The sequence below is a fragment of the Vidua macroura genome, unplaced genomic scaffold, assembly GCF_024509145.1.
Source record: "Vidua macroura isolate BioBank_ID:100142 unplaced genomic scaffold, ASM2450914v1 whyUn_scaffold_222, whole genome shotgun sequence".
Taxonomy (NCBI): Eukaryota; Metazoa; Chordata; class Aves; order Passeriformes; family Viduidae; genus Vidua; species Vidua macroura.
The window spans coordinates 23,567-36,059 of NW_026530591.1; the positions used below are offsets into that span (position 1 = coordinate 23,567).

Here is a 12,493-nt window from a genome sequence, read left to right on the forward strand (position 1 = left end):
CCGCCGGGCCCGGACCCCGCGGCTCTCTGTCGCCCACGCGGTGCCACCCCCGTCCCCAAGTGTCCCCCACGCCGTCCCAGCGCCGGGGTCCCCCCTGCGCGCCCCCCCCGCCCCCCTCACCGGCGCCCCCGGTCCCCGCCCAGCGCTGCCGCTTCCGCCGCCGCCGCCGGTCCCTTGGCAGGGCCGGGGGTGACACGGTGACCCCTGGCCCCGCTCCCGCCGCGGTCACTTATTTTTAGCTGTCGCCTCTTCCTGGCCGGATCCCGACTATTTCTGACCCGGGGATGGAGGGGGGGGACCCACCCAGGGCCCCCCCCCCCGAGCTGGCGGGGGTGGCCGCGGCCTCAGTGTCCCTCCCGCGGGTGTCCCACGAGACCCCTCGCTGTCCCCAGCCCTGTCCCCAACGCCGCCACGGCCCTCGGGAAGGGCCGCGGTGTCCCCCTGTCCCCGCATTGTCCCCGCATTGTCCCCGCATTGTCCCCTCGTCCCGCATTGTCCCCTTGTCCCCGCATTGTCCCTGTCGTGTTCCCTCGTCCCCGCATTGTCCCCGCAGTGTCCCCGCATTGTCCCCTTATCCCTGCAGTGTCCCCTCGTCCCGCATTGTCCCCTTGTCCCCGCATTGTCCCTGCAGTGTCCCCTCGTCCCCGCATTGTCCCCTCGTCCCGCATTGTCCCCTCATCCCGCATTGTCCCTGCAGTGTCCCCTCGTCCCCGCCGTGTCCCCTTAGCCCTGCTGTGTCCCCGCAGTGTCCCCGCATTGTCCCCTTATCCCTTCAGTGTCCCCTTGTCCCTGCAGTGTCCCCTTGTCCCCGCATTGTCCCTGCAGTGTCCCCTCGTCCCCGCATTGTCCCCTCGTCCCGCATTGTCCCCTTGTCCCCGCATTGTCCCTGTCGTGTTCCCTCGTCCCCGCATTGTCCCCTTATCCCTTCAGCGTCCCCTTGTCCCCACCGTGTCCCCTTATCCCTGCAGTGTCCCCTCGTCCCCGCATTGTCCCCGCAGTGTCCCCGCATTGTCCCCTTATCCCTTCAGCGTCCCCTTGTCCCCACCGTGTCCCCTTATCCCTTCAGTGTCCCCTCGTCCCGCATTGTCCCCTTGTCCCTGCAGTGTCCCCTTGTCCCCGCATTGTCCCTGCAGTGTCCCTGCAGTGTCCCCTCGTCCCGCATTGTCCCCTTGTCCCTTCAGCGTCCCCTTGTCCCCACCGTGTCCCCTTATCCCTGCAGTGTCCCCTCGTCCCCGCCGTGTCCCCTTGCCCCCGCATTGTCCCCTCGTCCCGCATTGTCCCCGCAGTGTCCCCGCATTGTCCCCTCGTCCCCGCCGTGCGGTGGCTCCCAGCGCGGCCCTGGTGGCCCTTCCCGCGGTGTGGCCACCACGGGAGGGCCCCTCGTGTCCCCAAGCCCCCCGCGGCGTCCCCAAGGACGAGGACACGGGAACGCCGCGTTAATTTACGGCCTCATTTACACACTGGGAGGAATTGTGGGGGGGGGGGGGGGGGGGGGTCGCGCCCAGATTTGGGGTGTCCCCATCTCGGGGCAGCGGGGACAGCCCCAAACCCGGCGGTTCTGGGGGTCCCGGGGGGGGTCACGGGGGGGTCCTGGCGGGGCTGCGGCGCGGCAGGCGCAGCCGGGGCAGGTGGAACGGGAGGCAGCGCACGGGGCGCGGCGCCGGCAGCTCCGAGAAGAACGTCCGGTGCCGGGGCGGGGGGGGCGGCCCCGGCTCGGCCTCCGACCCCCCCAGATCCTGCAGCACCCCCAGGATCTCGCGCCGGGGGCCCTGCGCCCGCAGCCCCCGCGCGTCCAGCAGCGCGGCCACGTGCCGCCGCCTGCGGGGACAGCGAGGGGCAGGGAGGGGACAGCGAGGGGACAGCGGGGGGACAGCGGGGGGACAGCGAGGGGACAGCGAGGGGACAGCGGGGGGACAGCGAGGGGACAGCGAGGGACAGTGAGGGGACAGCGGGGGGACAGCGAGGGGACAGCGAGGGGACAGTGAGGGGACAGCGAGGGGACAGCGAGGGGACAGCGAGGGGACAGCGGGGACAGCGAGGGGACAAGCGAGGGGACAGCGGGGACAGCGGGGGGACAGCGAGGGGACAGCGAGGGGACAGCGGGGGGACAGCGGGGGGACAGCGGGGACAGCGAGGGGACAGCGAGGGGACAGCGGGGGGACAGCGGGGGGACAGCGAGGGGACAGCGGGGACAGCGAGGGGACAGCGGGGACAGCGAGAGGACAGCGAGGGGACAGCGGGGACCGGCGGTCAGCGGCGACAAAATCCGCACCCCCGTCCCGGAGCCCCGGGGTTTGGGGAGAGGCGGATTTTGGGGCGCGCCCAGCTCCGGGGTGACCCCCTCCCCCCGCGGTTTAACCGGTCCCAGTTCCCCCCTGCCCGGTTTTAACTGGTGTCCCCTCCCCCGCCGCGTCCCCCCCCCCCCCCCCGGTGTGGCCGCGCGTGCCACCGGTCCCCCGGGACCGGCACCGGGACAGGGGGAGGGGAGCTGGCGCCCGGCCGCGGCCGCTTCCCGGCGGCAGGAGCGGGGCGGGGGCTGCCGGGAAGGGCCCGAGGCCACGTCCGGTCACCCCCGCTCGGTCGCCGCGGGCTCGCCGCCTCCTGCCCGTGGCTACCGTGGCCGGCCGTGTCACCCCCCCCCCCCCCCTCCCCGCGGTGCCACCCCCGGTTGTGTCACCCCCCCCCGGCGGGGGTCCCCGCACCCACCGGACGTCGGGGAAGTCCCTGGCCAGGGCGCCGACCTCCATCTGCAGCGCGGCCGTGTCCTCCAGCACCAGCAGCTCCCGCAGCCGCGGCACCACCGAGTCCAGCCAGGGCGACGCCGAGTCCTGCGGGGACAGCGGGGACATCGGGGACATCGGGGACATCGGGGACACCTCAGCGCCCGGCGGCGGCCGCCGCGGCCACGGGGGTCACCCAACTGCCACTGATGTCCCACGGGTGCCACCCAACCCAGCAATGTCACACAGATGCCACCAAACCCAACGATGTCCCACAGGTGCCACCAACCCACCAATGTCCCATGGGTGCCACCCAACCCCCAGTGATGTCCCACAGGTTCCACCCAACCCATCAATGTCCCACAGGTTCCACCAAACCCAACGATGTCCCGTGGGTGCCACCCATCCCACCAATGTCCCACGGGTGTCACCCAACCCACAGTGATGTCCCATGGGTGCCACCAAACCCAACGATGTCCCACAGGTGCCACCAAACCCACCAATGTCCCACAGGTGTTACCCAACCCAGAAATGTCCCACAGGTGCCACCAAACCCACCAATGTCCCATGTGTGTCACCCAACCCCCAGTGATGTCCCACAGGTGCCACGCAACCCAAAAATGTCCCATGGGTGCCACCAAACCCACCAATGTCCCGTGGGTGCCACCCAACCCAGCAATGTCACACGGGTGGCACCCAACTGCCACTGATGTCCCACAAGTGTCACCCAACCCAAAAAATATCCCATGGGTGTCACCCAACCCACCAATGTCCCACAGGTGCCACCCAACCCAACGATGTCCCACAGGTTCCAGCAAACCCAGCGATGTCCCATGGGTGCCACCAAACCAAACGATGTCCCACAGGTTCCACCCATCCCACCAATGTCCCATGGGTGCCACCCAACCCAACGATGTCCCACAGGTTCCACCAAACCCAGCGATGTCCCATGGGTGCCACCAAACCAAACGATGTCCCATGGGTGCCACCCAACCCAACGATGTCCCACAGGTTCCAGCAAACCCAGCGATGTCCCATGGGTGCCACCAAACCAAACGATGTCCCACAGGTGCCACCAAACCCATCAATGTCCCATGGGTGCCACCCAACCCAACGATGTCCCACAGGTTCCACCAAACCCAGCGATGTCCCATGGGTGCCACCCAACCCACCAATGTCCCATGGGTGCCACCCAACCCACCAATGTCCCATGGGTGCCACCCAACCCACCAATGTCCCATGGGTGCCACCCAACCCATCAATGTCCCACGGGTGCCACCAAACCAAACGATGTCCCACAGGTTCCACCAAACCCACCAATGTCCCACAGGTGCCACCAAACCAAACGATGTCCCACAGGTGCCACCCAACCCATCAATGTCACATGGGGGTCACCCAACCCCCAGTGACGTCCCGCGGGTGCCACCCAACCCAACCCCCGGCGACGTCCCACGGGTGTCGCGGCCGCGGGTGTCGCCCGCCCCAGCGCCCGGCGGGTCCCGGGGGGTCTCACCAGGCGCGTGAAGAGCTCGCGGAGCTGCCGGGCCTCGTCGCCCAGCCGGGCGGCCACGCGGGCGCGCGCCTTGGCCGAGGCGCAGACCAGGCGCCCCTGCAGCAGCGGCCGCACGTACTCGATGAGCACGCGGCGGTGCAGCTCGCTGACCAGCACCTGGCACGGGGCAGCGCGGGGCCAGCGCGGCCGCCGCGCCCGCGGTGTCACCCAGGGCAGCGCCAGAAATGGCACCGTGCCCGCGGTGTCACCCAGAGTGGCCCTGGTGTGGCCACTGTGCCCGCGGTGTCACCCAGGGCAGCGCCAGAAATGGCACCGTGCCCGCGGTGTCACCCAGGGCGGCCCCGGCACGGCCGCCGCGCCCGTGGTGTCACCCAGAGTGGCCCCGGTGTGGCCACCGTGCCCGCGGTGCCACCCAGGGTGGCCCTGGCATGGCCGCTGTGCCCACGGTGTCACCCAGGGCAGCGCCAGTGTGGCCACCATGCCCGCAGTGTCACCCAGGGTGGCCCCAGTGTGGCCACCGCACCCACGGTGTCACCAAGGGCAGCCCTGGCACGGCCACCGTGCCCGCGGTGTCAGCCAGGGCAGCGCCAGGAATGGCACCGTGCCCATGGTGTCACCCAGGGTGGCCCCAGCATGGCCACTGTGCCCACAGTGTCACCCAGAGCAGCCCTGGCACGGCCACTGTGCCCACAGTGTCACCCAGGGTGGCCCCGGCACGGCCACCGTGCCCGTGGTGTCACCCAGGGTGGCCCTGGCATGGCCACCGCGCCTGTGGTGTCACACAGGGCAGCCCCAGCATGGCCACCGTGCCCACGGTGTCACCCAGAGCAGCCCTGGCACGGCCACTGTGCCCACAGTGTCACCCAGGGTGGCCCCAGTGTGGCCACCGTGCCCACGGTGTCACCCAGAGTGGCCCCAGTGTGGCCACCGCGCCCGTGGTGTCACACAGGGCAGCCCCAGCATGGCCACCGTGCCCACGGTGTCACCCAGAGCAGCCCTGGCACGGCCACTGTGCCCACAGTGTCACCCAGGGTGGCCCCGGTGTGGCCACCGTGCCCGCGGTGTCACCCAGAGCAGCACCCAACAAAGTCCCATGGCCATCGCGCCCATGGATGTCACCCAACGCGACACCCAACAATGGCACGGTGTCCCACGGGTGTCACCCAGCCCTGCTTCTCATTGATGTCACAATGTCCCAGAGGTGTCACCCAACGCAACACCCAACAATGGCACGGTGTCCCACGGGTGTCACCCAACCCAAGTCCCCACTGATGTCACGGTGTCCCACGGGTGTCACCCAGCCCCACGCAGGACCCGGGCCCCGCACACCTGGTGGGGCTCGGGGTGCAGCGGGCGCAGCGTCTGCGCGAAGCCGGTGATGAGCATCACGATGGCGTCGAAGGCGTCCGAGCTCGTCAGCCACTTGCGCTTCATCAGCTTGCCAAAGTGGGGCTGGGGGTGGCACGCGGGGGCGTCACCGCAGCGCCCACCCGCGGGTGGCACCTGGGTCGGCCACCAGCGCCCGGTGATGGTCGCCGTGTCCCACGGGTGTCACCCAACCCAACCCAGTGATGGCCACCATGTCCCAGAGATGTGGCCACCATGTCCCACAGGTGTCACCCAAGCCAGCACCCAGTGATGGCCATGATGTCCCACAATTGTCACCCAACAAAACTCTCAGTGATGGCCACCACGTCCCACAATTGTCACCCAACCCAGCACCCAGTGATGGCCACCATGTCCCAGAGATGTGGCCACCATGTCCCACAGGTGTCACCCAAGCCAGCACCCAGTGACGGCCACCACATCCCACAATTGTCACCCAACAAAACTCTCAGTGATGGCCACCACGTCCCACAATTGTCACCCAACCCTGCACCCAGTGATGGCCACCATGTCCCAGAGATGTGGCCACCACGTCCCACAGGTGTCACCCAACCCAGCACCCAGTGATGGCCACCATGTCCCAGAGATGTGGCCACCATGTCCCACAGGTGTCACCCAAGCCAGCACCCAGTGATGGCCACCATGTCCCAGAGGTGTGGCCACCATGTCCCACAGGTGTCACCCAACCCAACCCAGTGATGGCCACCATGTCCCAGAGGTGTGGCCACCACGTCCCACAATTGTCACCCCACCCAGCACCCAACAAAGCTCCTCGTCACGCCCACGGCCGTCCCCCGCCCGCCCTGGGGACACCTTGAGGTCCTCGAAGAGGCGCCGCGTGAGGAGGTGGCCGCAGGCGCGGGTGACCCGGTCCAGCGCGGCGTGGGCCTGGCGCCGCGGCTCCTCGCTCTCGGGGTGCCCGAACTGCGCCAGCCGCTCGGCGAAGGCCCTGCCCGAGGGGACACCGGGCGGGGTCAGGGCGCCGCGGGGACCCCCGGGGACGCGGGGGGACCCCCGGTGGCCTCACCTGAAGGGGGGGCAGCAGTTGGCCAAGGCGATGGCGCGGCCGGGGGCGCCGTCGGGCGGGGGGAGCTCGCCGGGGGCTTCCAGGAACCGCTCCACCTTCCGCTGGAAACTGGGGGCGCCCCGGTCACCGCGGTGGCACCGGGGAGCTGGGACGGGCCACGCGGGGGACACGGCGGCTGCCGTGCCACCCCGCCTCCGCCCCCCCATGTCCCCCACGGGTGTCCCCAGGGTGTCCCCGGGGTGTCCCACCTGTGCAGGAAGGCCACCAGCACGCCCAGCAGGCTGTGGGCCATCTCCCGCCCGAACTCGGGGGTCACCTGGGGGGCTCGGTCCACGTGCGCCCGCAGCAGCTGTGGGGACACGGCCACCGCGGGTGTGGGGACACGGCCGTGGTGTCCCCTGAGCTGTGGGGACACGGCCACCGTGGGTGTGGGGACACGGCCACAGTGTCCCCTGAGCTGTGGGGACACGGCCACCGCGGGTGTGGGGACATGGCTGTGGTATCCCCTGAGCCGTGGGGACACGGCCACCGTGGGTGTGGGGACACGGCCACCGCGGGTGTGGGGACACGGCCACGGCGTCCCCTGAGCCGTGGGGACACTGCCACTGCCACGGTGTCCCCCGGGCCACCGCTGGCCCCTCGGCGGGCTCACAGCGGGGTCCCCAGGGGCCACCCCGGGGGACAGGGACAGGCTCCGGGGGGTGGCGTGGCCGTACCCCGGTGACGCGCGTGGCCAGCCCCTCCTCCATGTCCTGGCTGGTGACATCCTCGGGCCACGTGTCCTCGCTGAGCTGCAGCTCCTGCGCCACGGCCACCTCCACCTTGGCCTGGGGCAGCGAGGGGACACGGCGGGGACACGGCGTGGGCGTGGGGGGCAGCGGGGCGCGGAGCCCCCTGCCGCCCCCCCGCCCCGGCGCCCGCCGTGTCCCCAGCCCGGTGTCGCCGGTGTCCCCACCTTGACGGCGGCGATGCAGGAGCTCTCGAGGTCGCGCTGGGTCTCGGGGGGCAGCAGGGGCCCCAACTCCTGTGCCCGCAGCAGCGCCCCCACCTCGGGGTGCCCCAAAACCTCCCTGGGGGGGTGGGGGACAGCCCCGGTGGGTGTCTGGGGACACCCCGGGGACACCCCGGGGACACGGGGGGGGGACACGGGGGGACGGGTGTTGGGGGCTGACACCACCCGCGGTGGGTGGGGCAGGTTTTGGGGGGTGTCACAGGGTTCTGGGGGGGGGTCGCACAGGTGCCACGAGGGGTCCCCTGGGTGTCCCAGGGGTGACACTCTCTGTGCCGGGGTGGGCGGGGCAGATTTTGGGGGTCCCCAGGTGTCTCACCCGGGGTGGGCGCGGGTCTGGGGCAGATTTTGGGGGCCCCCAGGTGCCTCACCCGGGGTGGGCGTTGCCGCGGGGCAGATTTTGGGGGTGCCCAGGTGTCTCACCCGGGGTGGGTGCGGCTCTGGGGCAGATGTTGGGGGCCCCCAGGTGTCTCACCTGGGGTAGGCGTTGCTGTGCCAGTCGAGCAGCAGGTACAGGTCGGGCACGGCCAGGGGCCTCTGGGCCAGCGCCCGCAGCTGCTGGGCCAGCGCTCGGTGGTAGCCGCGGGCGTAGACCCCGAGCGCGCCGTACTCGGGGGGGTACGCGGGCGCCACGTGGCTCCGCACGACCCCCAGGTCGCCCACCACCCTGGCGGCCAGCGCGGCCAGCCGGGCCCCCAGCCCGCCCGCCGGGGCCACCTGCGCCAGCCGCTCGCTCGCCGCCCTGGCCACCGCCTCGTGCCAGCGGCGCCGCAGCCCCCGCGGCCGCCCCGGGTGGGTCCCGGGCGGGCTCCGCGCGTCCGCCGCCTCCTCCTGCTCCAGCACGGCCACCACGGCGCGCAGCGGGGCCACCGCTCGCCCCGCGGCCACCGCCTCGCCCACCACGGCCCAGAGCTGCGCCAGCAGCGCCCGGTAGAGCAGCGCCACGTCCCGCGCCCGCCGCCCGCCCGCCGGCACCGGCGACGGCGGCGGGGTCCCCGCGGAGGGGGGCGCGGGGAGGGGGCACGGGGACGGCGGGCGCGACGGCGACAGCGCGCACTCGGCCTCCAGCGCGATGATCTGCGCGTCCGCCGCCACCAGCTCCCGCCGCTGGATCAGCTCCAGGATCTCCAGCACTGCGCGGCACCCGGCGGGGACGCGTGGGCTCCGTGTCCCCAGCCCCGTGTCCCCGTGTCCCCGTGTCGCCTGTCCCCGTGTCCCCTGACCCAGCCCGCGTCTCCGTCCCGTGTCCCTCTGCCACATCCCCGTGTCCCCCTGTCCCCGTGTCCCCGTGTCCCCCTGTGCCCCTGTCCCCTGTCCCCATTCCCGTGTCCCCTGTCCCAGCCCGCGTCTCTGTCCCGTGTCCCTCTGCCACATCCCCGTGTCCCCCTATCCCCCTGTCCCCCTGTCCCCCTGTCCCCCTGTCCCCCGTCCCCGTGTCCCCGTGTCCCTCTGTCCCCGTGTCCCCAGCCCCGTGTCCCCCTGTCCCCGTCCCCGTGTCCCCTGTCCCCATTCCCGTGTCCCCCTGTCCCCGTGTCCCCGTGTCCCCTATCCCCCTGTCCCCATGTCCCTCTGTCCCCGTGTCCCCAGCCCCGTGACACCCAGCCCCGTGTCCCCATTCCCGTGTCCCCCTGTCCCCCTGTCCCCGTGTCCCCCTGTCCCCGTGTCCCCGTGTCCCTCTGTCCCCGTGTCCCCAGCCCCGTGACACCCAGCCCCGTGTCCCCATCACCGTGTCCCCTGTCCCAGCCCGCGTCTCCGTCCTGTGTCCCCCTGTCCCCATCCCCGTGTCCCCCTGTCCCCCTGTCCCCATGTCTCCTGTCCCCATCCCCGTGTCTCCCCTGTGCCCTGTCCCTGTCCCCATCCCACGTCCCATCTCCCAAAGTCCCCATCCCTTTCTCCGCGTGTCCCCAGGTCCCCGTGTCCCTTGTCACCATCGCCGTGTCCCTGTGGCCTCTGTCACCGTCCCCAAGCCCCCCTCTGTCACCTCCTGTCCCCAAGTTCCCTGTCCCCATCCCCTGTCCCCAATCCCCCCCCGTCCCCCGCGTGTCCCCGAGCCCTCCTTGTCCCCCTCGTGTCCCCAATCCCCCCCTGTCCCCCTCGTGTCCCCAATCCCCCCCCGTCCCCCGCGTGTCCCCGAGCCCTCCTTGTCCCCCTCGTGTCCCCAATCCCCCCCGTCCCCCTCGTGTCCCCCGCTGTCCCCACTCACCCGACAGCGGCTCCCTGTCCCTGTCCCTGTCCCCGTCCTTGTCCTTGTCCCTCCCGCCGCTCTCGGGCCGCGCTCCCGCTCCGTCCGCGCCGTCCCCCGCCTGTCCCTCCACCGGCGACGCCCTCTCGGTGCCGCCGCGCTGTCCCCACGTCGCCAGGGCCAGCCGCAGCAGCGACCCCCGCTTGCCCCCGCCCGCCTCCTCCGGGGGTCTCCGCGGGACCCCCGAGTCCTCGGAGCGGCGGCGCCCGCGGGGCCCCGCGGGGTCGCGGGGGGGGCGGCGGCCGCGCCCGAAGGGCCCCCCCAGCTGGCCCAGCTGGCCCCCGAGCTGGCCCAGGTGGCCCCCGAGCTGGCCCAGCTGGCCCCCCAGCCCCACCAGCCCGCCCAGGGTGGCGCGGCGCCGGCGGCGACCCTCGGGGTTGGCGGCGAAGGGGTCCCCGTCCTCCGGGCCCCCCTCCGCCGCCCCGCCCGGGGGTCTCCGGAGCAGCGGCATCGCCGGGGGGGGCACCGGGGACACCGGAGGGCGCGGGGACAGCGGGGTGGCACCGGACAGACAGAGGGATGGCACCGGACAGACAGCGGGATGGCACCGGACAGCGGGCTGGCACCGGCGGGGACGCGGCAGGCGGGCGCCGGTGGCTCCGGTGGCGCTGGCGGCGGCGGCGAGGGGGACACCGGCGGTGCTGGCGGTGACACCGGCGGCGCTGGCGGTGACACTGGCGGCGCTGGCGGCGGGGACACTGGCGGCGCTGGCGTGGCCGGGGGTTTCCTGAGGAAGCGCCGCCCCGGAGGGGCCTCCCCGGCCGGGCAGGGTCAGCCCCGGTTCCGCTCGGGCACCGGGACGGGGCGGGGGCACCGGGGGAGCCCGCGGAGGGGGCGGGGGGCGGCGGGACGGGACACCGGGGGACACCGGGGACACCGGGGACAGCGGGGACACCGGGATGGGACCCAGGGGACACCGGGAGGGGACCCAGGGGACACCGGGGACACGGAGGACACCGGGAGGGGACCCGGTGACCCCGGGGGTGGCACAGGGACAGGATGCAGTGCCAGCATGGGTGACACAGGTGACCCCAGGTGTGACCCCACAGGTGACCCCAGGTGTGACGGGGAGGGGACATGGGTGGCGCAGGTGGCACAGGTAACCCCACAGGTGGCACAGGTGACCCCAGATGTGGCACAGGTGACCCCAGGGGTGACCCCACAGGTGACCCCAGGTGTGACCCCAGGTGTGACCCCAGGTGTGACCCCAGGTGACCCCAGGTGTGACCCCAGGTATGACCCCAGGTGACCCCAGGTGTGACCCCAGGTGTGACCCCACAGGTGACCCCAGGTGTGACCCCAGGTGTGACCCCAGGTGTGACCCCAGGTGACCCCAGGTGTGACCCCAGGTGTGACCCCAGATGACCCCAGGTGACCCCAGGTGTGACCCCAGGTGTGACCCCAGGTGTGACCCCACAGGTGACCCCAGGTGACCCCAGGTGTGACCCCAGGTGTGACCCCAGGTGTGACCCCACAGGTGACCCCAGGTGACCCCACAGGTGACCCCAGGTGACCCCAGGTGTGGCACGTTGGGGCCACGTGACCTCCCCGGTCCTCCACGGGTTAACCCGCGCTCTCCCTTCCCATTGGCCAGCGCGCAGCCAATCGCGCCGCGCCGCCCGCGCTCGGCCACGCCCCCTCCCCGGGGCGCGCCCAGCTGTCTCCATGCCCGGGCGGCGCGTTCTGATTGGTCCGCTCCGCGCGGTGGGCGGGGCCAACGCCCCTCCTCTCCCCGCAGCGACCGCTCCTTTTATGGGCGAGGCCCCGCCCACCAACTTCCGGTTCCGGCGCCATGGCCGCCATGGCCGCCCCGGCCCGGCCCCTCCGCCCCCCCCGGTAACGGGAGCACCCCCGGGAACGGGACCGCCGGCAGCGGCACCGCCCCTCCCGGTGCCCCCCGCCGCCCCCCGGTGCCCCCCGGGCCGGGACCATGTCCTCGCGCTCCGCCCTGGCGGCGGGGAACGAGCGCAACGCGGACACGGTGAGGGGCGGGGGGGGGGGCGGCGGCACCGGGGGGGGCACCGGGAGGAACCGGGGGGTACCGGGGGGGGATGGGGAGGGGCGGTGCGGGCAGCGGGAGAGGGAGGGGTGGTACCGGGAGGGGGCTGGGGGGTACCGGGGGACACCGGGAGGAACCGGGGGGGGCACCGGGAGGAACCGGGGGGGTTGGAGGGAACCGGGAGGGGTTTGGGGACACCGGGAGGGGTTTGGGCACACCGGGGGAGGGGTCTGAGAGCGGCCGGGGGCACCGGGAGGGGCTGGGCCGGTACCGGGGGGGGGCACCGGGAGGAACCGGGAGGGGTCTGGGGGCACCGGGGAGCCCCGGGATTGGATTTGGGGCGGTCCCGGGGGTCTCCGGGAGGGTTTGGGGGGGGGCCCCGGGGTCTCTCGCGCTGTGATGGGTCTGGGGGCTCACCCCGAGATTTTGGGGAGGGGTCTCGGGGGTTTTTTTTGGGGGGAGGGTCTCGCTCCCCACCCCGGTCATTTCGGGGGGTTCCACCCCCCCCCCCCCCCAGCCGTAATTTGGGGAGGGGTCCCGGGGCTGACCCGGGGGTCTCTCTGTGGTGTTTTGGGTGGGGGTCTCAGGGGTGACCCC

The 12,493-nt window shown here is 72.5% G+C and overlaps 1 protein-coding gene across 1 annotated transcript; it reads right to left on the reverse strand.

The window, feature by feature from the left end:
* Window positions 1–1,548: 1,548 nt before the first annotated feature.
* On the reverse strand, window positions 1,549–11,829 carry LOC128802934 (tumor necrosis factor alpha-induced protein 2-like). Its single transcript, XM_053969492.1, has 12 exons — window positions 11,466–11,829; window positions 9,859–10,683; window positions 8,131–8,788; window positions 7,602–7,716; window positions 7,363–7,473; window positions 6,895–7,049; window positions 6,647–6,754; window positions 6,433–6,568; window positions 5,563–5,685; window positions 4,234–4,389; window positions 2,707–2,828; window positions 1,549–1,818 (listed from the first exon to the last, which is right to left on the reverse strand). Exons 1-12 carry the CDS (start codon window positions 11,827–11,829, stop codon window positions 1,578–1,580), a joined length of 3,114 nt encoding a protein of 1,037 aa, XP_053825467.1. The 3' UTR covers window positions 1,549–1,577.
* Between the last annotated feature and the right edge of the window lie 664 nt (window positions 11,830–12,493).